Source organism: Pogona vitticeps, chromosome 4 (genome assembly GCF_051106095.1).
Source record: "Pogona vitticeps strain Pit_001003342236 chromosome 4, PviZW2.1, whole genome shotgun sequence".
In the NCBI taxonomy this organism is placed as follows: Eukaryota; Metazoa; Chordata; class Lepidosauria; order Squamata; family Agamidae; genus Pogona; species Pogona vitticeps.
The window spans coordinates 60,710,097-60,734,372 of record NC_135786.1 but is presented as its reverse complement, the minus strand read 5'-3'; the positions used below and the strand labels follow the sequence as shown (position 1 = coordinate 60,734,372).

Below are 24,276 nucleotides of genomic sequence, written 5' to 3'. Positions count from 1 at the left end.
CCTGGCAAAGGCTAGAGTAGCTAGAAATATACACTGAAGTGTGTGCCTTCCACAGCATGAAAACAAATGAAGATGGCCCGTTTTTGACAATTGGTTTGTGTCACTTTGCTTCCACCTAGAGGTCTAGCTCCCTATCTTTCTCTGTTTTGAGTTGTCTCCTAAACTTCCTTTTCATTCAGCAGCAAACCGCAGTCCACTGGAGAGCCTCCCATACCTTCTCAAACACTTCCATAGTGCAGAATCGATCTTAAGCATGTTTAAGTGGGTGGTGCTCTGCACTGCCAATGAATGTATCTTTCTAACGTAACACATATCTCCTGACAGATGCATGTACATATGGAGAAAAGTATAACATGCAACACTGTACACTTATCCAGGTGCTGCAGGTACCTTCACCCAGGCAGGTTGGCGAGCCACGTACTTGTCAGAGATATGCAGCAGTTCCAACATTTACCTTTTCAGCCTAGTACTTGCTACTGTAATACTTGCCCACAGGATACATAGGGCCAAATTCATATGATTAAGAAAATAAGAACATCCTTGTTGTAGCAAACTGAAGGTCCACCTTATTTGGCATCTTACTTCTCATAAACTAAACAGGACATGAGGGCACAGCCTACTCCTAGTCTTGCTTTCCAGCAGCTGGTATTCAACAACATTCAAAGGTTCTATATAGCCAGACTAAGCAATACAAATTGATAAACTTTTTCTCCCTGAATTTGTCTAATTCCTCTTTAAAGCCATTTTAGTAGCCATCATCGTATCTTGAAACTCTGGATTCCACAAATTAATCTTGCACAGTATGCAGACAAGCTTGCTATAAGCTCCCAACACCACACCTCATTAATCTTTGTTGGATAAGCTCTTTCAAGATCACGTGGGCCAATGAATGAAGCAAGCAACCCTCCCTATGAGGAACCACCATTAAAACCAGTCACACTTTGCTACCAACCAAGGAAAATGGCACACTGCCATGCTAAAATCAATCATCAGGCACACTAGATTAAGCTTTTGCCCTTCGGGTGACCATAAAAATGTCTACATTCTGCCCTCATCCCACCAAGACTTCAGTCATAGGCCCGCAAAGGCTCAGTCAAGGACAGGAAACAATGAAGAGTCTTGGCATCTTAAAGACTAGCATTTTATTTGGCATAGCTTTTGTAGACTTTAGCTTGCTTCTTCAGATGACTCTTCTTTCTAAAGCTCAAAAAACCTTTGGCAACAACATATGCCAAATATAATTTGTTAAGCTTTAAATTGCTACAAGACTCTCATTCACTTTTGTTGCAACAAGCTTAACTGTAGAGATGGAGGTATTCATGTTCATATACAAACACGAATACCCCTGCACAGGTGGACATAAGGGTCCAGCTCTGTGGGACTGGACCATCCACTGCTGCCGCTGGCTCCGCACTCCCTTCCAATTGCTCCAGAGCTCACAACTGATTAGCCACTCCTGGCAGAAGGAGGGAGGAAGAGCCTCCCTGCCAGACTGACAAGTGACTAGTTGACAGCAAGCTCTGGAGTGATTGGAAGGGAGTGTGGAGCCAGCAGCAGCAGCGGATGGGTAAGTGGACAGTTATGTCCACCTGTGCAGGGGTATTTGTATTCACCTATGAATACAAATACCCCCATCTCTACTTAATAGGGTTACCCTCGTACCCTACCCCTTTCCCACATTAGGATAACCAGGAACTTTTATATCATTAAGTAATTGCACTATACCAGAACTATGCTCTTAATCTTACCATTCTGAATATGTCTTTAAAATTGTTATGAGAATATAACTGTGTCTTTCAGCATATGAAAGAATACTCAGTGCCCCTATTAACAGCTTCTGAATTCTGTTCAGGACACTGAGCAGGCAAAATGCATACACACACTTCAGAAAGCAGGCTGATGTCCCTGGCACATACAAGATAATTATTATTTTGGCTGTTTGCAGGAAAACTGCATTCTCACATTCCCTCCATCCAAGGAAAGGCAAACTAATTTAAATGCACTATTGGGTCTACCAGTAGTGCAAAATATAAATGCACATCTGACAGTCAGAAGTAGCATCCTCAACAATACCACTTGAACGCGTAGATCCACAAACAATAGATGTCATTCCACTCTCCCCACAGTATGGTTGCTTTGCACAATGTATTTCTTTCCAAAACAATATTATACAGTTGTGCAAATACTGCAACTGAGACTTAGGACAGAACAGTAACAAATGCACATGTTTCTGTCTCCTTGTAAAGGCTGCAGAAAGGTCTGGAAACAGATTGACAGAACGCCTGACATGTGAAAGCTAAAAAAAAAAAAAAAGGCAACTGTCAGCCAAGTATTTTCTACCTCTGTCCCCAGAAAAGCTTAAACACTATCAAGGTGGCAGTCACTGAAAGCAGAGTACAACAGAATGGGTGAAAATTCACTGGCAACATTAGTTGCTAAACACTAATGCATCTTTGTCGGACAATTTGAACCTGATCAAAAAATAAATTATATATTTTCCCCCAAAAAGAAACAAATACTTGAATTCTTCAAAATCATGATGAAGATGTCACAGAAAACAAACACTGGGGCATTTCCAGCAAGATTTGTGGCCAGCCTGCTGAACAAGTAGAAATCCCCAGCACAATGAGGTGGATTCCATAAATAATTTTACTCAAAACATAGCCAGAGAAATGTTGACAGCAGTAGCTGCCTCACATGAAGCAGGGAATTAGGAAAGTCAGTAGACCTCTCAGTCAGTCCATCTAGGGCAAAGAGAGGTCACAATACCTTTAAGTTATAGCAGCACCAACAACAGACAAGTCTTGGATGGACTCGAGCTCCACAAAGGAGCCATGGCTGGCACAGAGAAAGAGTAAGTGCAATGCAACGTCCAGTGTCCCATGGGACCAGGCTCCATTTTGCACACTGATATATTCTGTGTGATTCTCAGTCTTTTTGTACACAAGAATATGCCATACATTCATGCACTACCACCTCTGGCCCGGATCCTGTTCCATTTGGCACAATTCTGTTTTGTTCCGCTGGCCTATTTTTGTTCTCTTCAGTGATTTTCCAACCCCAACACTGCAGCGCCTCCAATCCTGAGTGAGGGACCTGCCCCCTCAGGCCAATAACCTTTGCCCCCTAGGCCAAAAACTGCCAGCCCTGAGAGAGGCAGACAAAGCAAGCCAGGGAGACTTTCCAAGGGCACGGTGCGTCTCTAAGAAGCTGGGATTCTTGCCAAAGACCTCTTGCCGCCCTTGTTCTCAGCTGTATGTGTATGGCTATGCCCTTCAGCACAGTGGCTGTGCCTCTCAGATTCCACTGGTGAGGTCCGTGATTACTCGTGCTTTCACCAATTTCCGTAGGAATTCCTTCTCCCGCTGAATGTTGTGTGTCCATGACTGTAAAGGGAAGGGCAAAGAGAAGATAAAACAAAGAGAAGATCAAACACTATCCTGCAAGTTCATGCCTATTAGCAGTTTTAGATTAGCAGTTTTAGGATTTGGAGAGTCCAGGTCAACAGATTGCTTTAATAAAAGTTCCCACCCTTAAAAAAAAGAGGGTGGGGGGGGAGAAGCATTCTCCTATATGTCTAATAAAGATGTGAATTATAATCTGTCTTCACTACATAGGAACACAGGCAGGAAACAACTTTGCCAAAGGAGCTCTCTTAGTCAATCTAAAACTAATAAGGATGAGACAAAGTCAGTATGATAAAGGGAGATACTCCAGCCATAGGGTACATACAGAGTTCATATACTATGGGTTACATATTCTTATACCATGGATTATTTCCTCAAACGAACAAAAAAGTGCTTCAAATGTTAAAATCACCTCTTAACATGCTGATCACCTTTATGTTCCTATAGAGGTTTAAAAGAGTAGCAAAATAGTGCACTTTTCAGTGCATGACTAGCAGCTGCAAGACATTTTTATTTAAGTTGGCTTTCAGTTGACTAGATGACAAAGATCATTTTGAACTAATAGATCTGAAGTAAAAACCAAAAACCAAAACCCAAGTTTATGCAACAACCTTCAATGCTGAAGAGGCTGAAATTGACCAATTCTATGAAGACTTACAACACCTTCTAGAACTGACACCAAAGAAAGATGTTCTCATTTTAGGGGACTGTATTGCTAAAGTAGGGAGCCAAGAGATAAAAGGAACAACAGGTAAGTTTGGCTTTGGAGTTCAAAACAAAACAGGGGAAAGGTTAATAGAGTTTTGTCAAGAGAACAAGCTGGTCATCACAAACACTCTTATGTTGTTGGAAAAGAGGCAACTCTACACATGGATATCTCCAGATGGGCAACACTGAAATCAGACTGATTATGTTCTCTGCAGCCAAAGATGGAGAAGCTCTATACAGTTGGCAAAAACAAGACCTGGAGCTGATTGTGGCTACGATAATCAACTTCTTATAGCAAAACTCAAGCTTAAACTGAAGAAGGCAGGATAACCACTGGGCTAGACAGGTATAATCTAAACCAAATGCCTTATGAATAGACAGTGGAAATGAATAACAGATTTAAGAAACTAGATTTGGTGGACAGAGTGCCTGAAGAACGAAGGATGAAGGCTAGTAACATTGTACATGAAGAAGCAACAAAACCATCCCAAAGAAAAGGAAATGTAAGAAAGCAAAGTGGCTGTCCAATGAGGCCTTTGAAATAGCAGAGAAGAGAAGGGAAACCAAATGCAAGGGAGATAGGGAAAGTTACAGAAAATGGAATGCAGACTTCCAAAGAATAGCAAGGAGAGACAAGAGGGCCTTCTTAAATGAACAGTGCAAAAAACAGAGGAAGATAACAGAAAGGGAAAAACCCAGAGATCTGTTCAAGAAAATTGGAGATATTAAAGGAACCTTTTGTGCAAAGACAGACATGATAAAGGACAAAAATGGTAGGGACCTAACAGAAGCAGAAGACATCAAGAAGAGGTGGCAAGAATACACAGAGAAATTATATCAGAAAGATTTGGATATCCCGGACAACCCAGACAATATAGTTGCTGACCCTGAGCCAGACATCCTGGAGAGTGAAGTCAATTGGGCCTTAGAAAGCCTGGCTAACAACAAGGCCAGTGGAGGTGATGCCATTCCAGTCGAACTATTTAAAATCTTAAAAGATGACTCTATTAAGGTGCCACACTCAATATGCCAGTAAGTTTGGAAAACTCATCAGTGGCCAGAGGATTGGAAAAGATCAGTCTACATCCTAATCCCAAAGAAGAGCAGTGCCAAAGAATGCTCCAACTACTGTACAATTGCACTCATTGTACACACTAGCAAGGTTATGCTCAAAATCCTACAAGGTAGGCTTCAGCAGTATGTGGACTGAGAGCTCCCAGAAGTACAAGCTGGATTTCAAATGGGCAGAGGAACTGGATAGACCAAATTGCTAACATGCGCTGGATTATGGAGAAAGCCAGAGAGTTCCAGAAAAACATGTGCTTCTGCTTCATTGACTACACAAAAGCCTTTGACTGTGTGGGCCACAACAAATTATGGAAATCCTTAAAAAAATGGGAGTGCCTGATCACCTTATCTACCTCCTGAGAAATCTATACATGGGACAGTAAGCAACAGTTAGAACTGGATGTGGAACAACTGATTGGTTCAAAATTGGAAAAGGAGTACGACAAGGCTGTATATTGTCTCCCTGTTTATTTAACTTATATGCAGAATACATTATGCGAAAGGCAGGACTGGATGAATCCCAAACCAGAATTAAGATTGCCAGAAGAAATATAAAACAACCTTGGATATACAGATGATACCACTCTGATGGCAGAAAGTGAAAAGGAATTCAAGAACCTCTTAATGAGGGTGAAAGAGGAGAGCGGGGAAAAAATGATCTTGTCACCTCCTGGCAAATAGAAGGGGAAGATATGGAGGCAGTGACAGAGTTGACTTTCTTGGGCTCCATGATCACTGCAGATGGTGACAGCAGCCACAAAATTAAAAGATGCCTGCTTCTTGGGAGGAAAGTGACGAGAAACCTAGACAGCATCTTAAAATACAGAGACATTGCTTGCCAACAAAGGTCCGCATAGTCAAAGCTATGTTTTTTTTCTGTAGTGATGTAAGGAAGTGAGAGCTGGACCATAAAGGAGTCTGACCACAGAAGAACTGATGCTTTTGAATTGTGGTGCTGGAGGAGACTTGAGAGTCCCCTGGACTGCAAGGAGAACAAACCTATCCATTTTGAAGGAAATCAACCCTGAGTACTCACTGGAAGGACAGATCCTGAAGCTGAGGGTAAGCCGCCCAGAGACCTCTGGGTAGTTTGGGCGGCATATAAATTGAATAAAAAAAATAAATAAATAAAATACTTGGCCCTCTCATGAGAACAGAAGACTCCCTGTAAACACCTACTTCTGGCGATCCTATACCTTAATTTCAGCATAGTTTAGGATAACAGGTTATTCTGTTGCTGCTTTGTTAAATATTGGGAATCAGAAATCCTTGCAAATCCCTCAGAATTCTTCCAACAGATCCAGATCTATCTTTTCACACTTCTGACTTAAACCATGGATCTTAGAACTAAAATTCAGCTTCTTATTCCTTCTTATTGTCTGTCTGTCTGACTGATTGATTAAAACATACACATTTTAAAAGAAAGCTCTCACGACATGAAGACTACGGGCCACTACAGAGAGGATCCAATGACCTTTCAGCCATACTACCTTTGCTTTTTTGGTATGGGTACTTGCCAGGAGAGCTCAGTGTGCTAGTGATTGAGAAAGCTTGCTGTGAGACCCTTATCCCAACACTCTTGAGTTTTACTTGTTCCTTTTGTGCTCAAAGGAAAGACAAAAACTTTCAAGCTGTTGCTTGTGGCTGCCAACCAATTTTGGAAGGTAGAAAATAATAATTAAAAAATCCCAGAAAGTACGGATATTGTCTGAGTGCAAGGAAGGCACTTTCCATGTACCACCAACCCCTTGATCTGAGTAATGACATAGCTACAAAATTTTATTATCTTTATTACAGGTGTTTCAAAAAGACATGCATGTTCAAAAGTTGATTTAATGCTTCCGAAAGAATAATAATGTTGTGAAGCAGTTCCATATTAAAAGCAAAACAAAACTGAGTTGAGAGATTTAGGCAACTAAGAATCAGGCCCATAGAAAATATTAAAACTAACTAACTAGATCTATACTTACAAAGTAGCATGATTCCAATGCACACACAGAGTTCAGCAGAATAACAGGTACAAGTTACGTGCCGAAAGATGAAGCAAGTAGGCTAACTATGCAACAACTTAAGCTGTATACACGAACCATTCTTCTGTTCTTTCTTATACCCCATCATCACCTCTCTGGATGGGTCAACTCTTTCAAGCAATCAGTTATTTCCCAAACTACCTAATTGGCAACTTCTGTAAAAGTAACTAATCAGATATTGCAGGTATCATTGATTTCAGTACTACGAGACTCCAAGGAGAGAGGATTCTCATAACATTCTTTCTAACTTCAAGGTTGTTGATAGCATTTTTACACAGGCACAGCTAGTCTCTCTAATCAGAATATGCTTCTCTTCTCCCATCCAGTTCAGTTCAACAATCATGTACAGCTTTCCACAGACTTCAGGGAATAAATTAACCCTCTCCTGTGTTCATGGCACAGGAGTACCTGAATTTTCAATTAAACTGCATAACAAATATCTGACCTGACACTGGTGAGCTCCCATGTCTTGTATTTCGCTGTCTTATTTGTTTCAATTCACATGGCAGACCTAAATGGAACAATGGTTTCTGCATTCCATGTCTTTTACATGTTATATACATAAGGCTAGAAAAAAATATCAAGATGTTGGATCTTTCTTAAAATTTTAAAAAAGGACTAGGAAACAGGGCAGGGAAGAGTTTTTGCCCTCTCAAGTCCTGCTAAGGGACATGGTGACACTGCGGGCTAAACCGCAGAAGCCTGTGCTGCAGGGTCAGAAGACCAGCAGTCATAAGATCGAATCCACGCGACGGAGTGAGCGCCCGCTGCTTGTCCCAGCTCCCACCAACCTAGTGGTTCGAAAGCATGCAAATGCAAGTAGATAAATAGGGACCACCTCGGTGGGAAGGTAACAGCGTTCTGTGTCTAAGTCGCACTAGCCATGTGACCATGGAAGATTGTCGTCGGACAAAATGCTGGCTCTATGGCTTGGAAATGGGGATGAGCACTGCCCCCCAGAGTCAAACACGACTGGACAAAAATTGTCAAGGGGAACATTTACCTTTACCTTTATCAAGTGCATTTGGTGGTGACACAGGAGAGGTGCTTCTCCATTGCTGCTCCCAGACTCTGGAACTCCCTCCCACAGGAGGTCAGGCTGACCCCATCTTTGCTATCATTCTGCAAGCAGGTGAAGACCTTTCTCTTTAGACAAGATTTTCCTGAGTAAATGGTTGCTGAGTGGAGTTTTTTAAATGGACTGGTGTACCTTATTGCACTGAATGTGTTTTGAAGTTGCTTATATCTTTAGCATTGCATTCATTGACCCTTTTAGTACTGTTACTAACTTAAATATTGTCTTTTAATTATTGTAAGCCACCTTGGGTCTTTTTTAAAGAGAAAAGCTAAAGGTTAAACATATTTTAAATAAATAAAATAAACAATATGCTTGGTAGGACATGCTATGCATAGACTCCTGCAAGATAATTGGAAAGAGGGACAGAAAGCACAGATGAAAGAAAGACATAGGAGAATGTGTATGCAGCAGATAGAAAGACAGGATGTACATACAGTGGTGCCTCGACTTACGAATGCTCCTACATACAAACATTTTGACTTACGAAAAGCTCCGGTAGCAAAATTTTGCTTCGACTTGTGAACGGAGCTTCGACTTACGAACAGAAAAAATGCGGGAAGGCGGGAAATTTGAACTTTCAGTTAACTGTTGGCCAGCGAAGATGCTGCTTGTCTGCTACCTTGCTCTCCCCAGCGGTTAGAGAGTGTGGATATGGAGAGAGACTTCAGACTACCTGGTACTGTGTGGTACTGTACTATACGTACTGTATTTTTGGGTTTTTTTAAAAAAATAATTTTTGACTTTCTTTTTTAAAACAGAGGCTGCCTGTTCTGGGTGAGGACACTGTATTTACTGTACAGGGGGTTTGCAGCTTGGGTTTGGGCTAGGTGGGGGGGTTATGTTTCGGTGCTCTGATGGGTCTTGCAGACCCTTTCTGCAAGGGTCTGTGCTGCCTGGTGTGCTTTAAAATGGATTTTAGTATTTTGTTTTTAAAATCAGAATTTTTTTACAAGGGTCTGTGCTGGCTGTTGTACTCTAAAATGGAGTTCAGACTCAAATCTCCACCCCCCCAATTGTCTTCTCTTTCTCTCTCTCTCTCTGCTCCCCAGGCACTTGGTTTGGTTTAAAATGTGTTTTGTTTAAAAGGTGCTTGGCTTGCATTAAAAGGTGTTTGGTTTAAAAGGTGCTTGGTTTGAATTAAAAGGTGCTTGGTTTGGTTTAAAATGTATTTGGTTTAAAATGGGTTGGTGTAAAATGTGTGGGTTTAGCATGTGTGGGTTTAAAATGTGTTTTAGACTCCAAACTCTCCCCCCCCCCATTGTCTTCTCTCTCTCTCTCTCTCTCCTCTCTTTTTGTGCTTAAAAGCACAAACCTTTGAGGGGTCTGTGTGCCCCGGTTATGACCTTCTTTCTTTCCTCTTTTCCCCATTGTTTCCTCCCTCCCTCCTTTCCTGCTCCTTTTTTAACCTAAGTCATCTTATGTAAACCCCCCCTAGTGGTAGAGGACAGATTGACCGCTTTTGCATTAGTTCCTATGGGAACAAATGCTTCGACTTACAACCAGCGCCTCTACATACAAACAAAAAACAGCCAGAATGGATTAATCGGGTTTCAAAGCATTTCAATGGGAAATGCTGATTCAACTTAAGAACATTTTGACTTACAAACATCTTCTGCGACAGATTAAGCCCGTAAATTGAGGCACCACTGTATGTTCGTAAATCGTAAGTCGATGCACATGCAAAAGGAGAAAATTTGGCAAGTGAGTATCATAGATGGGGAAGTGTGGAAGTGCTAATTGATTAGCAAATTGAGTATGTATTGTGGGTGAGTGCTATGTGTGCTGGAATTTATCAACTGAAGTGCCTGAACATCTTCAGATTTAGAACTATTGTGGTTAACTTGATTATCTTGTTACGTGCTGTGATGTCACTTCAGACTTATGGCAACTCTCACACAGCTTTTGAGGAATGTGAAATTTCAAAGAATGGCTTATCATTGTCATGCCATAGTGAATTTTTCATAGTAAAATAGGGATTTGACCCAGGTCTCCTGAGTCTTAGTCCAACTATGTCACACTACATCACACTGTCTCTCACTGACTGAAATCCTGTTCACTTATGTTACCACAGAGGAACTTTGCCAGGCTTTGTGCCCAGGCAACCAGCATTGTGCAACTGATTGCACAGAGCCCATTGTAAACATTGCATGGTATGCAGGCAGATCCGCTTCATGAAGAGCACTTCTGCCCTGCTGTGATTTGCAGTATTGTTGCTGCAGCTTCCCATTGCACACATATAGCTGCACAACATATCAGCCATTATCTTACTGTTATTTTATTTTGTAAGATTTATCTTTTCCCCCCGATTGCCCTCTATTAACATGGAGCACCACTTTCAAATTCAACTGGATTTGAAATCAAAATCCATTATAAAAAATTTACCAAAATTTTGGGATTCAATAGTTCTGTATCCTAACAGTTTCATGTGGCACCTACTGGAAGAAACATACTTTTCTAACAATTGGTCTTTAAACCTGCCTCAGTAATGTGGTGATACAAGGCAAACTAGAGGCTTTTTGTTCCCTTAGGAGCCTCAGTGTTAAGATGTTTGCACTAATTAGAAGATCCTGCTGTCTCCTGGATCACATCCTATCATAAATTTAGCTGAATGAAAAAAATAGAGATCTTCATGCAGTGCACAAAACCTGAAGTAAATCTCTGATCTTCAGATCCTCCTTCTTGAGCTTGCTTTGACCAATCATTTGGATGAATGTCTACTTGCTTAATCTGCAGAAGCAAATAACATATACTCTGCTAACATAGCAAGAAAGGACATTCACTTCTTATAGCTCTAGACTCCCATCACTTATATGATTCATTCTCTTCTATTAGCCCCACCCCCCCTTAGCTAATCCTGATTTTCCTTTTTTCTTTTTCTTAGTTTATAATTTCATGGTTGAAAGTTTTCTTCTTTGTAATTTCATTTTTAGTTATTGTTGTACCCCTGTTGTGAGCCGCCTAGAGTGGTCTATTGACTAGATAGGCGGGATATAAAATAAATAAATAAATAAATAAATATTGTATTTGCACCTATGAAACAAGGGCCTATACCTCCATGGTCACTCTCCATTCCAGTTCATCTTATTTGCTTGCTAGAAAGCAAACAGAAGCAGAGTTTGAGAATGCTGGGAGCTGTGGGAGCTGTACTGTATCTAATAGGTTAATCATGCAGAACATTTCAGACATGGTTATTAAGGGGCCATGAAGACAGTTAATCGCTGTCTCGTGCCATGGCTGGCAGAGAGCGAGCAATAGAAGCACAGCTGAGGTCATTGGGATATGTTCTCCGAAAGGATAAGGAGAACACACTTAAACCTCTATTTTCTTTGCAAATAAAACTTAACCTGCAGGCACAAACTAACTATATAGAGTTTAGCAAAACTCTAGGTCACAGGTCCTACAATCTGCTTATTACAGCTGGCCTTCAGGGGTTTTAGAAGCATCATCCAGCATGCCCACAACAAATTTTGTTTCAGACAGATACAACACAAAAAGCTTTGGCCCTCCACGCAGGAGACAATTAGCATCTCTTTAACCCTTATGTATTTGCCAGCATCTCTGCACCAGCACTGACCTATTCACACATAGTTTAGGTCCTATTAATGTTTAAACACTAACAGTCTTTTCATACACTGGCAAAATATCAGTCACATCATTGCAGTTGGACTGCAATGGCAGATTCCGGGGACAAGCATCCTCAGTTTTACAAGGGCAATTAAGATATGTAGTTGGAAGAACTGAGGAAATTCCCAGAGAGAGACGTGGGTAAATAGGCATCTCATCCAGCTGACAGAAAGTGACAGGTGGAAAGGGAATGTCAAAGAGTCACAGGGACCAAGTTTAGAAACTGTGTATAATAACAGTCTTTATTCCTGGGTCCTTGAACTTCCATGTTACATCCTTTACTGCCATGGCAAAGTAGAAAGGAGTTTTTCCCTATCTGTTCTGCAAGTTACAGGAAGAATATAGAAAGTTACTTTTCAGACTGCAATCCCCCAACTACTGTACAATGGTCACTGATTTTGCTCTGACATGGTTTCACACACTCTAACCCCATTTGGCATACGATAAAGACACAAAAAACCTTGCCTAACCTGCCTTAATGGTCTTATTGGCTATTTGTATTTAATCTGTGGGATTCCAGGCTATCATATAAAAATTAAGCACAACCACCCACCAGCAATTTCATTCTGGAGAATATTCCACCATGGCAGTGGAACAAAGCTTTGCCAGTATTAAGAAAGGCAGCCTGAAGACATATTCTGTTAGTGTTGCAACATACCAATCCACACAGAAGACAGGAAAAAACTCATCTGCAGCAAAATCTCAATTACAGAAGAAAATCTTACTCCAAATGGCAGGCACGACTAATAGGCTACATTCTTGTGATTAGCTAATGTGAGAAGAGAGAGGATGAGTGAAGGAAAGTGTGTACATTTTTAAGGAGGAATTGAGAATTAAGGTCTTTGGAATACATCTTGCTTACTGATGTCACTTTTAAAGTTGGCAACCCATGTGTTACTGTCAGATCACCTACCACACTCTTCGGATCACAAGTCAATTAACAGGTGAGTTCTGTGCACTCATAGGAATATATTGGTGGAAATCCTTTCTGCATTAGCTACAAGTTTTTCTAACTTTATGTTGGAAACTTTAGATCACACAGTGAGATGAGACATTTCCTTGTCTCTCTTCCTGCTAGATGCTCTAGATGACAACTGGGCAACTGTTCAGTTGGGTTAGAAAAAGTGTATACAGAACAATTCCATAAGAGGCTCAGGGGCTTAATGATCTGTATCTAGTTTCCTCATTGTTTTTCTATTCACTAAATCCTGTAGTAGTGGACAGTTATGGCAAACAAGTTTAACCAACAAAAGGGGTTTGCCCTATGACGATACCAGGCACAGTACTCTTCAACTGTTCAAAAACCACAAATCTAGGGTTTCTGATGAGAAATGTCACGACAATATCAGCCCCAGGCACCCCAGGATTATTATTATTGATATTGAGGCCTTGAAAAACACACGTGTTGCTTGTGAGGCAAAACCCTTTGCCCACTATTTTCATGCTCTCCCCTTCTTAGTCTCTCATTTTCACTCTGAACTGCTCTCAGTTGTGCAAACAAACTTGCTGATGGTCTGAGGGAATGGCAAGAGCAACATGTTTCTCTGTATCCCAGCCAGAATATTCCATATGGCATTAAGAAAAAAACCCAAACCCTGCTCCCTGGGGATCAAGATAGGATTTCCTCTGTTTACAGGTATAGCAGGACTGTCTGATTTTGTGTTCTGTCAGTAGTAACTAGAGCAAATGAGAAGAGACAGAAAGCCACAAAAACAAACAAATAAACCCTGAAAGGTGAAATGTATTCCTTGGCAAAATTGATTGCACTAGTTGTCAATATGCAAGACTAGAGCAATAGGATGGCAATGTAACATTTTAGCAGTCTTCCCTTTGTAACTGATTATGCATGCACAATTTCTAAATTGTTTTGAATATGATCAGTTGTAGAATGTCCATTTCCTTGCCTTTTCCTCTTTCTTGCTATCTCCATGTGCAAGCATCCAGTTGAGAACTGTACAAGGGCTGGATCGAGACACATGGTAAACCAACCCAACAGGAAGAAAAGCTGCTCAGCCACTGCCAATTAGCTTCACTTCAGTGGATGGACCCCTATTATCAGATATACTTATCTTGATGATTAGCACACCAAAATCCTATAAAGATTAAATCACAGGAGAGAAACTCGTAAGTCGATGGCCCCTGTTGCTTAAGAACAGCAGGCTATGGCTAGGGACACTTCCTGAAATGTCCTGGTACTAATGTATTTGCCACCTGACAGAAAGCCAGCCATATGTCAAGGAAACTGCTTCTGTCTCGCTGCAGCAAAAGCTCCCTATTTACCATCTGTTGATACCCGGTTCTAACCCATTGAAAGTCTCCTCTAGTTAACTAGTTATATACACAAGTTTAGTTCTATTGAGTTAATCTGCACTGAGCTTTGCCTTTAAATCTTCATTTTCTTTCTGTGTCTTTTGCACAGAGGTTTTCAAGAGGTGGCACTTCTGAGCACATGTTTAAGGCATCTCTAGAGAAATACCAGTCACAGCTATACAAAAGGAAAAGAACAGAATAGTCAGAGAGAAAAGACCTGAAGTCTTCTGTACCTGCAATATTTAGTAGAAGAGAGGATTCTAGCCTGTGCAACCATGCCATGCAAGGGTGAAAAACACTGTAATTCCTACTTTAGGAATATAAATACATGAATATGTTAAATAACTTCTCCATCTTTGAATATGTTCACCATCTCCTACAGATGAGGTATCACATTCTTAACCTAAACTGATTTTTTTTAAAAAAAAATCAAAAGGTTCATGTGGCAAATTTATATGCAGAAATAACAGATATCCTTGACTATGTTCATTCTTTGATTCTTTCATCTCTTTTATGGCCCAGCTCTTACACTTTCTAAGAAATAAGTCAAAGTAAGCTTAATTTTCTACCAGGTAAAAAAATTCTGCTTTAGTGTAGAGGAGCTGGATGCAAAGGCCCGAATCTGCACATTAGAAGGAGCACAACGCTGCTTTCAGTGTTCCATGCTCTCTCACAGCATACATACATTTGCACAAGCCACAGATCACCACCCTCAATTTCAACAGGACACATGAGCAAGATGTTTCCTTATACAAGCTCCAAAAAAGACCCACCAGTCACACACACAGAACACAGCACTGAGAATGCAACAGGGCAACAGGATGCTGGCCAAATGTTCTTCTACTTCACATTTGACTTAAAATAATGTTAGATAGGCATGAGCTAATTGTCTTTACTAGAATTAAACTGGACCAGTGATATGAATCAATCCTTTCCCCTTTCGAAACCTAGTGAACCTATTCAGTTTGACTCTGCCTCCATGTGGCTGGTAAAGGAAGAACCTTTGGCAGTAAGAGCTAGTACCCAATGGGAATCAAGGAGGAAGGGTAAACTTGGTTTTGTTATACATACAGCTTCCAGTGAGCATAGGCACCAAAGTGCAGACATACTGTACCTAATACTGAATGAGCTAATCGATCAAAGCTAAATATAACTGTTGAGATACAGAAACACATACTTTAAAGAAAATTACTGTGAAACCATCATTCTTTTGCTGAAAATCCTTGGGGAGAGGAAGAGCTATAGTGTATCAACTACCCTGGTGTGGTGGACAGCCCACACGTCACTCCTGTCAGTCATTTTAGAGCTCTAGTGCAGGAGCCTATGACAGGACAGGAGGGGTGGAGTCAACAGAACTGGGGGAGACAGAGTCAGTTAGGGAGAAGATGGAAACGTGTTTAGACAAGAGATTGTAAAGTTGGTGTATTAGAGAATATAAAGTAATAAGAAATACGTAGACAGAATATATTGAGACCTTGATTAAAGTGAAAGAATACCAGCAAGCGTATATGTAATCAAATCCACATTTATTGAATGAATAATAAAAGAACATCCATGACTTTACTACTGTGATTTACCTACCAAACCATAAATAAACCTTGTTATATTTGGGAGCAACAGTCTGAGATTCATCATTGGTACAGTGAGGGTAATACCCTCTGGTGGCAGCGAAAAAGGGTGAAAATTACAAGTTGTGTCCAAAGGTAAACCTGTGTGAGTGGGAAAACAAACAGGGGACACTGGGGGTGTGCGACACCTGGTATTGTTGTTTAACTTTGATAGATCACAAACAAATAAATAAACTATCTTTTATTTGGGTTGCTACAGATGAAGAAATATAAGAGGCTCATTGAGTTTTGGGGGTGTTTGTATGGGTGCTGTTGCAGCAGCAAAGGCATGAATTAACTGCCTCTTAGTACAGGAGTCTTTGTCAGATAAAAACAATTACAGCTACGTGAAGAGTGTGATGATATTGAAGGAGAGTAGGATTTGTAGTCAGAGAAAATGAAGTCAGAAAGGTTCTGTGTGAAATGATTTGAAGGCACTGAAATGTGTTTTTCTGTCAAGCCTGGTACAGAGTGGATTCTGATAAGAGTGCAAGGATGAAAGAGGCCTGTGTGAAGACTCAACATACCATCCTAATTGGGAGAAGATAAACAACACCTGCATCTTCATGGGAATTGGGGGTGGAGAGTGGTGTTATGCCTCCTGAGCTGGAGTTTACTGGATGCTCAGAGGGAAGGGATGGCAAACTTGTTTTACAGACTGATGCTTCAGATTGGGGACTAGGAGCTGTGTTGTTGCAGAAAGGGAAGGATGGAATTCTTTATCCTATCCGTTTTTTCAGTAAAAAGTTGTTAAATCGAGAAAGGGCCTACTCTGTAACTGAAAAAGAGGCTTTTTCCGTGATATGGTCACTTCAACATCTCCGGCCATATTTATGGGGGTGTAGATTTATCGAGACTGACCATCATGTGTTAGTCTGGCTGCAAAAAATGAAATCTCATAATCAAAAGCTTTTGCGTTAGAGTTTAACTTTACAAGATTTTGATTTTGAGGTTCAACATATTCCTGGCAAGATGAACATTGTGGCTGATAGTCTGTCCGGAATGCATTGTGGAGTGGGAGATCATTGAAGAAGTTGTTCCTGATTTACTGGTTCCTGAGCATAACCAGGATGTACAGTGGTGCCTCGCATAGCGAGGTTAATCCGTTCTGGATTAACCTTCGCTATGCGAAAACATCGCTAAACGGGACTAAAAAAGCCATAGAAACGCATTGAACTTCGTTCAATGCGTTCCTATGGCTTGAAAACTCACCGTTAAGCGATGTTTCTTCCATAGCGCCGCCATTTTCGCGCCCTCGGTAAGCGAGGGCAGGGCGCGAAAATGCGGCGCGGACCTTCCGGCAGCCATTTTGGAACCGCCGATCAGCTGTTCTCCCCCGCTTCGTTTTGCGAAGATCGCTAAGCAAATCGCTTAGCGATCATCGCAAAGCGAAAAATCGCCATAGGGGCCATCGCTGAGCAAACGCTCCAGCAATGGCCCGGACCCCCTCGCTATGCGAATTCATCGCATAGCGAAGCACTCGCTAAGCGAGGCACCACTGTATTTCTGTTTTGATACTAACATGACTGTTTTCTATTTTCCAGACTCCTAGAATTGCTTAACACCAGAGCTCTATATTCAATGCTGCTGATAGAACTTTGTCTACCTCATGCTTAGCTAGATAATTACTTAATTAAAATTGGCATTTATTATTATTTCATTGTATAACGTCAACATAGAGTTAGTAAGATTACTAGGCCAAATACATGTAACCTACCATGTAACCAAATACATGTAACCTTTTCTTTCGTCAAAAATGCAGGCTTTTATGTAACCCTGGTTATTTGTATTTTAAGAAGAGGCGTGTGATGATATTGAAGGAGAGGAGGATTTGCAGTCAGAGAAAATGGAGTCAGATAGTTTCTGTGGGAAATGATTTTAAGGCATTAGAATGTTTTTCTGTCAAGTATGGTACAGAGTGGATTCTGATAAGAGTGCATGGATGAAAGACGCCTGTGTGAAGACTCAACATACCATCCTAATTGGGAGAAGATAAACAACACCTGCATCTTCATGGGAATTGGGGGTGGAGAGTGGTACTATGGCTCTTTGAAGTTAATTGGTTTACAGCTATGAAGAAGGAGGTCTTAGGAATGTATAAAAGATGGAGGAGAGGAGGTGTCAGAGAGCTTCTCTTAGCTTATGCCAAGCTGGGAGGAATTCCTGATGGATTGAGAAATGTTTACAGAATTTAGAATGGTAAGGAGAAGGAGGGGTGGGAATAGCTTAGATATATAGTATTTCTTATTTTATTTTCTTATTTTAATAAGAAATAACAGCTTTATTTAACTATTGTAACCTTTGGACATGTTTTTATACTACCACTTTTACAAACTGTTTCTATGAATCTTTCTTAATAAAAATAATTATAAAATCTCAACTGAGGACCAGTCTCTTGGATCAACAAGGTTAGACTAAATCCAGAGGAGTAGAGAAGGTCAATAACTGGCTACCTTAGAGAAGTCCTACCTTACAGAGTTGTTGTCAGTTTTGAGGAATCACAAAGCCCATGTTTAAGTACTTTCAAAGTACTGAGTAAAGTGAAGTGTTGTTTAATGGTCAGGCTTGTCCATGGCACAGATTTTATGCTCTGCTGAGGCTTGAGGACTTACCTCAGTAAAAAAGAGATAGATTTGTGACCACATTGGCTCCCTGTCCAAACTCCATAGTCTCCTTAGGGAGATTTGGGTGCCACAAAAGGAAACAGCTTGGATGAAACAGTGATGGAGGACTTGGTAATATGATTTCTCCATAATGTTATGAACAGATGCATAAAGATAGCCCTGTGACTGTATCCTACATTACAGAGAGGACAGTCACAGGGTCTTCTATCTAAAGGTACTGGTTATTCGAAAAGCAGTTCATGGGTGGTTAAAGAGAAAGACCTATAAAAAGGGAAAGCGAGGGTCTTGGAGTTCCTCACAAACAGTTAATACCTGGACAACAAACTACTGTACTCAGGCAAGCAGGTCAGTTTTCTGCAATAAAATTCCTAATCTGTGTTTTATTGCTACCTTGAATACAATTTTTGGCAAAAATGTGGGATATACATAAAGTGAACAAATAACAGATATGGTGAGTTGTATTGTGTTTCTCTTTACAGTACAGTAAATTATTTTTAAACTTGCATTACATAATTAATGCATGCAAATCTTCACCCTCTCTTGTCCTTTTCTACAATGATGCTGACTAGTCTCATAAGGACTGCTAGATTCAGGATTGACCAGTGCTTCTAATAGCATAAAATTGGTCAGAATTGACCAGTTCTTCTAATAGCATAAAAGTCAGAATCTGAGTTTCACTGAGCAAAATGTTTCCTATGTGAAGTTTAGATTTGACAGCTTTTTGAAGAACTGTATCTGGAAAACCTAGTGTTCAAGCAGTAAACCTATCCTTCCATGATTTTAATGAAGGCTTTCTCTTCTTTTTTTTAAGGTGCAAGAACATGGAAGACTGGTTTGCCCATGTTGCTTAATTATTACTTTGATCTTCCATGTGTTTCTAAAAGACTGCTGTAGGTATGGAAAGGCTGCTGTCCCACTGACAATGCCCTATTGCAATTAGGGATATATGTCACTATGCAGGAACAATGTACATGTCTTTGAATATTCCAAGGCAGTTAACATACCTGTACTTACAGCATTTGCTATCCCAACCTCCACCAGTGAGGTTGGGATAGCACCAACCTGAAATAACTACCAGTGTTTTAGCTCATACAGTCTCTTTCTCAGATGAGAGTTCTACACAAGCAAAAGGTGACAGGTAAGCCAAATGAAGGAGAAAGAAGGTAAGATGCACATTAGCTGCCAACTTGAATAGCCGCCTAGAGTGGTCGCAAGACCAGAAGGGCGGGGTACAAATAAAATAATTTTAAAAATAATAATAACTAAAAATAAAAATAGTGCCTTGGAATACACCTAGCTCTAGAAAGGGGTGTGGGATTGTTCTGCTATTGCTTTAATACCACGGGTTTTTTTTTTGGTTAGGGACATTTAACTACTGAAATAACAAAGAAACTTGTGATACCTTAAACAGTTACAGTATTGTGCCATCAGTTTTCATGGAGTAAATCAGATGCAAAAGTACCTGAGAAGACTTTTCATCTTTCAGCTGCTATTCTCCCTTTTCTTTTCAAAATGTGGTATCTATCTAGTTGCCTAAATCTTTAATCATCCCTATTGGATGTTGCAGTACAAGTGAATCACAACTTCTTTTCTTCAATTTAAAATGACCAAACACTACTCACTTCTGCTTCCTCGGGTATCTCTAGGCAAGTTAGGTTGTTAGATTCACTTGAACCTCAGGGACACATAGCAGAATAAAATATGTATCTTTAGAGAGGTCAAAATCCAAAATACAAGTATTTTTTGGAAAACGACAGCTACTCACAAGGGTAGACATCATAGTGGCTGCTACAGAGAAAGAAGTTTGATATCATTAGGAAATATAGCTAATGGGCCTGGATTGATAACTCGGCAGGGAGAAGCAAAAAGAAGATGGCACATCTGCTCTAGGGACTTCAGGAAAAATGAGGTTGATTCTCGGGTCGCAATCCACAGTTTCAGGTTGGGAAATTGACAGTTGCTAAAATAACAGGTCAAGAACAATATTGCAGAAGGCACAGAAGTAGAACTGGATACAATCCAGACTAGAACATACATTATTTAAAAACATATATTATACTCCTGCCTGTTGTAGATTCTGGATTCTGCATTCAGGATATACCATAATCTGGCACTCCTGAATACATTTTGGAACTTAATTTTCAAAAAAGGGACATTACTTGTACCTAACTAATTTTAATACTCTGTTGCTGAGGCAGATATATTTAAAAATATTCCTTGAATATTTGTTCAGAGAGAAGGGAGATTATCGTAAAACACATGGTAAAGAGAAATAGTAAATATATTGAGACATACTGAATGGAGTAGGAGGGACTGGGCCATGTGATGCTTATTATCCTGCCTGATTATTTGAATTGCTAGTCAGATTTTTCCCCCTGGATTTTAACAATGTTATTAAAATGTGATTGTACTTTTTTACCCTTATCTACACTGCAAGCATAAATAGAATGAGTGAGATCCTATTGTGGAACAAAGCAGAGGGAACTAGTACATCCACTGGCAGAAGTACAAATGGAAGACTGAGTCTCAAGATGTATAAAAATGGTAGCAATGCAGATTTTATTCTTATCTAAAAAGCTCAGGCTTGACATGTTCTGGCGGTGGCCTTCTTCAGGAACTAAGCAAAAAATAAACATATATTGATTTAGACAGGTAGCATACATTTTGGACACAAACTGCTGTAAATGAAAAAATCTCTGTAGATTTTATCTGTTGCATGCTGAGTCATGCAACTTGGCATGCAACAGATAATGCCTATTGAAATTTCTTAACTTACAGCATTTTGTATCTAGAAGTTATGCCATTTGCCTGACTGCAACAAGTTTTTAGCCAGTATAATTCAATTATAAAAGGAATTCAATGTTATAATATGAACCACTAGCTTTTACTTCAGGTGCTAATTTACAGGAAACAAATGATCTGAGTATTTTATTTATTGTAATTTAAATCATACTTTTTGTCAAAAAAAATTCCTAACAGAGGTGGGACTTCGTTAGAGGAAATCTGGGTCTTTTCAGATTATCATAAAGTCTAAAGTTGAGATTAAAAGAGACTTTTTATCTTGAAATACAACTTACTAAAGGTAGCCTGAAAACCAGACATTCACAGCCTACAACACATCTTGTTTGGCATTTGTTCAATAGCATATCAGCTTTTAAAATTCCTTTTAATTGAGGATGAAGCATATAATGGTAAAGGCTGGAGAGATGAACATAGCTTGAATATTTGTATCTGATTCCCAGATTCCATAAGCAAAATATAATAAAACAAAGAATATTAAAATATTGTGTATTATCTGCTTTATAGGGAATGGCTGGAACAGGAACATCATACTCTCTTTGAGGTATTCTCTTCCTAGCCAAATGGCAGAAAAGGTCTGAGGATCCTGGACTACCATGGGAAAGGGTAATAGAATTTCCTGCCTGAGGGGCCAGGATCCTAGCTCACAAGCCAGAGCATGAAGAGGAACCACCAGCCTATTCCAGAGGGTTCCAGCAAGTGGAAGCATAGCCAGGGCTTCAGAGTTTCAGACCACAGTTCAGAACGATTGTCTCAAAGTGAAAGACTCTTCCAGAGCAATATCCTTCTTGTGAATAACCTATCCCCTGCTTGCAGCTACGGCCTGGGAGGGGTTCTGCAAGTTCAGCTCTTTTAAGTCTCAGTTCTAGGCAAGGATTGTTGGAAGCAATCTCTAGTCTATAGAATGACCTGAGTCCCTGTGAGCACATTCCTTTTCTCCTGCTCTGTTGGGTTTCCTTTGTGACTCACCTTAGACTGCCTTTGAACCTGTATTTTGATTGCCCTCACATGACATTCTGGCTGTTCGGCTCAACCCTGCTGGCTAGAATATTAGCATTAATTTGAGTCATTTTTCAAGATGGTACTTGCCTGCATTATCTGCTCTGTGTTTGGCACTGGTAGGTTAGACTCTGAACTGTTGGGACCTTACCTCTAAATTAGAGCTTATGAGAGTTTTTCGGCAGCTCCCAAAATCTCACGGCCAGCATAACTGTATCCAAGCTCTACTTTGGACTCTGCCTTGTCTGGAGGAGGGCATATGCTTCTCAAACCAAACCATCTCAGGCTTCTATAAAGCCTGGAAGGTATAAAAATGCTGCATTCAGGATTTGGTTGAGTGTGTGCACCTCTTTTCAACAAAGGGAGTCAAAGGTACAGGGGCCATTATTGACTGTGATCTGGAATCTATAGGGACAGATTTGCTGCTATGAAGATGACAAATCACCTGTCAACATATCTTCATGCCTCTGTTTGCAGCTCCTTTATCCACTGACCTCCCTGGCCCTTAGAATATCCTTTGAACACTGCACAGTGGAAATTTATCTCTAATATGCTCTACTCCATATATGTATGAATACACACACATGCAGAGCAGGGACAGTCTCTCCCTAGAGTATAATTTGTATTAGGCTTGCTTTTTATCCCAAGCTAGAAGTTGTTTTTCTTAAAATAAATAAATAAGGATTTTTTTTCACAATGAGGGAGGCAAATGAACTCCATCGTTCATCACTGCAGGTCTCTAAAAATGTATCATGCCTTTGTGGATCCCCCTGCCTCAACTCCTTTCCTTTTAAAGCTGATCTTTCTTTCAGTCAGTACTATTTCTTGTATTCCCAGGGCGACTTGTCAGGCAGGCTTGAGAAGCAGCATGTTGTCAGTCCATTAATCACTAGGTTAGACTTAAGTTGTATTTTAAGTGAATCTTGTTCTTCATGCTTACCAGCAATACTATGATTTAATCTGGCAAACAATAGGGCAGGTACTCTCAAAAAGATTCAGTGATATATCCTCCATCTCAACAAATCAACATCTGAACATTGTGCCATCGATCTGAGATTCGACATTAGTTCCAGTCTTTTCAGTTCTTCTAATCTACAGGAAGTGTGTATTTCCATATATTTGTATGACTCATAAAAATTTTCCAAAATTTTACATGTTTCAGAATCTGGAACTATATATATGGTCATTTAAACAAATGTTTAGGGGCCAACCTATATACGATGGTTCTAGTTGGATACTGTAGGTTAAAACCAACAGTTTTCTTTGTCATATAGAAAGAAGGATCTACAATTTTAAAAGCAAGCATGGCTCATGGACAACATTCCCTCTAATTTTCATCCACTTTGCATGCAAGCCTTGCCTATCTGCGTGGGGGGTTTCATCTTAAACCCAGAAGTAAACAGGTGACCCCAGTTGCCGCTGCATGGCATCGATGAATCTCTGCACACCCGCACATGCGCACACCTTACAGGGAACAATGCTCATGGATATAGAAGTTGAAAGACAGCTTGCAGGGTCATAGGATTGGTTGGAAGATGATGTTGAAGAGCAAACCTTGTGAAGACAGTCCATTTATACAAATAGAGCTTAACAGTGCAGGCTTTCGGGCGTTAGCTAAGATGGCATCTACCGAGGGTGAATCCTCCACGCCGTGAGATGGAGAGTGTGAAGACTGGGGTGGTGAGTCCTGCCTTGATGCTGTGAGAGGAGGTGAGGAATGAGAGGCAGTCAGTGGAGCATGGTGAACCATGGTTGCCTTGACCATCAAGGGGCAATGATGATTGCGTTGGGGCGATCGTGACGGATCTTGGCTATTACTCTGAGAAGGAGAGGAATTGGGGGGGGGGAGAGAAATAGATGAGATGTGTGGTCTAGCGACTAGTCTGCCATCAGTGCATCTCTGAGGGATCCATGTCCCATGCCTGCCCTCAAATAGAAGAGGGCGCATCTGGAGTTTTGGCATATGGCGAACATGTCTATGTGTGGTTGACCCCAGATCTTGCAAAGGGGGTGAAATATGAA

General features: G+C 40.5%; 1 protein-coding gene across 10 annotated transcripts in view; it reads right to left on the bottom strand.

Annotated features, from left to right (window-relative positions):
- Window positions 1-1,563: 1,563 nt before the first annotated feature.
- Window positions 1,564-24,276, bottom strand: part of ST3GAL3 (ST3 beta-galactoside alpha-2,3-sialyltransferase 3) — a 243,994-nt gene continuing 221,281 nt past the window's right edge. For all 10 annotated transcript variants that reach the window (XM_020783380.3, XM_072997515.2, XM_078392808.1 and 7 more), the window contains one exon: window positions 1,564-3,386. In XM_020783380.3, the coding sequence (XP_020639039.2) occupies window positions 3,297-3,386 (90 nt within the window). In that variant the 3' untranslated portion in view covers window positions 1,564-3,296. The remainder of the gene's footprint in view (window positions 3,387-24,276) is intronic.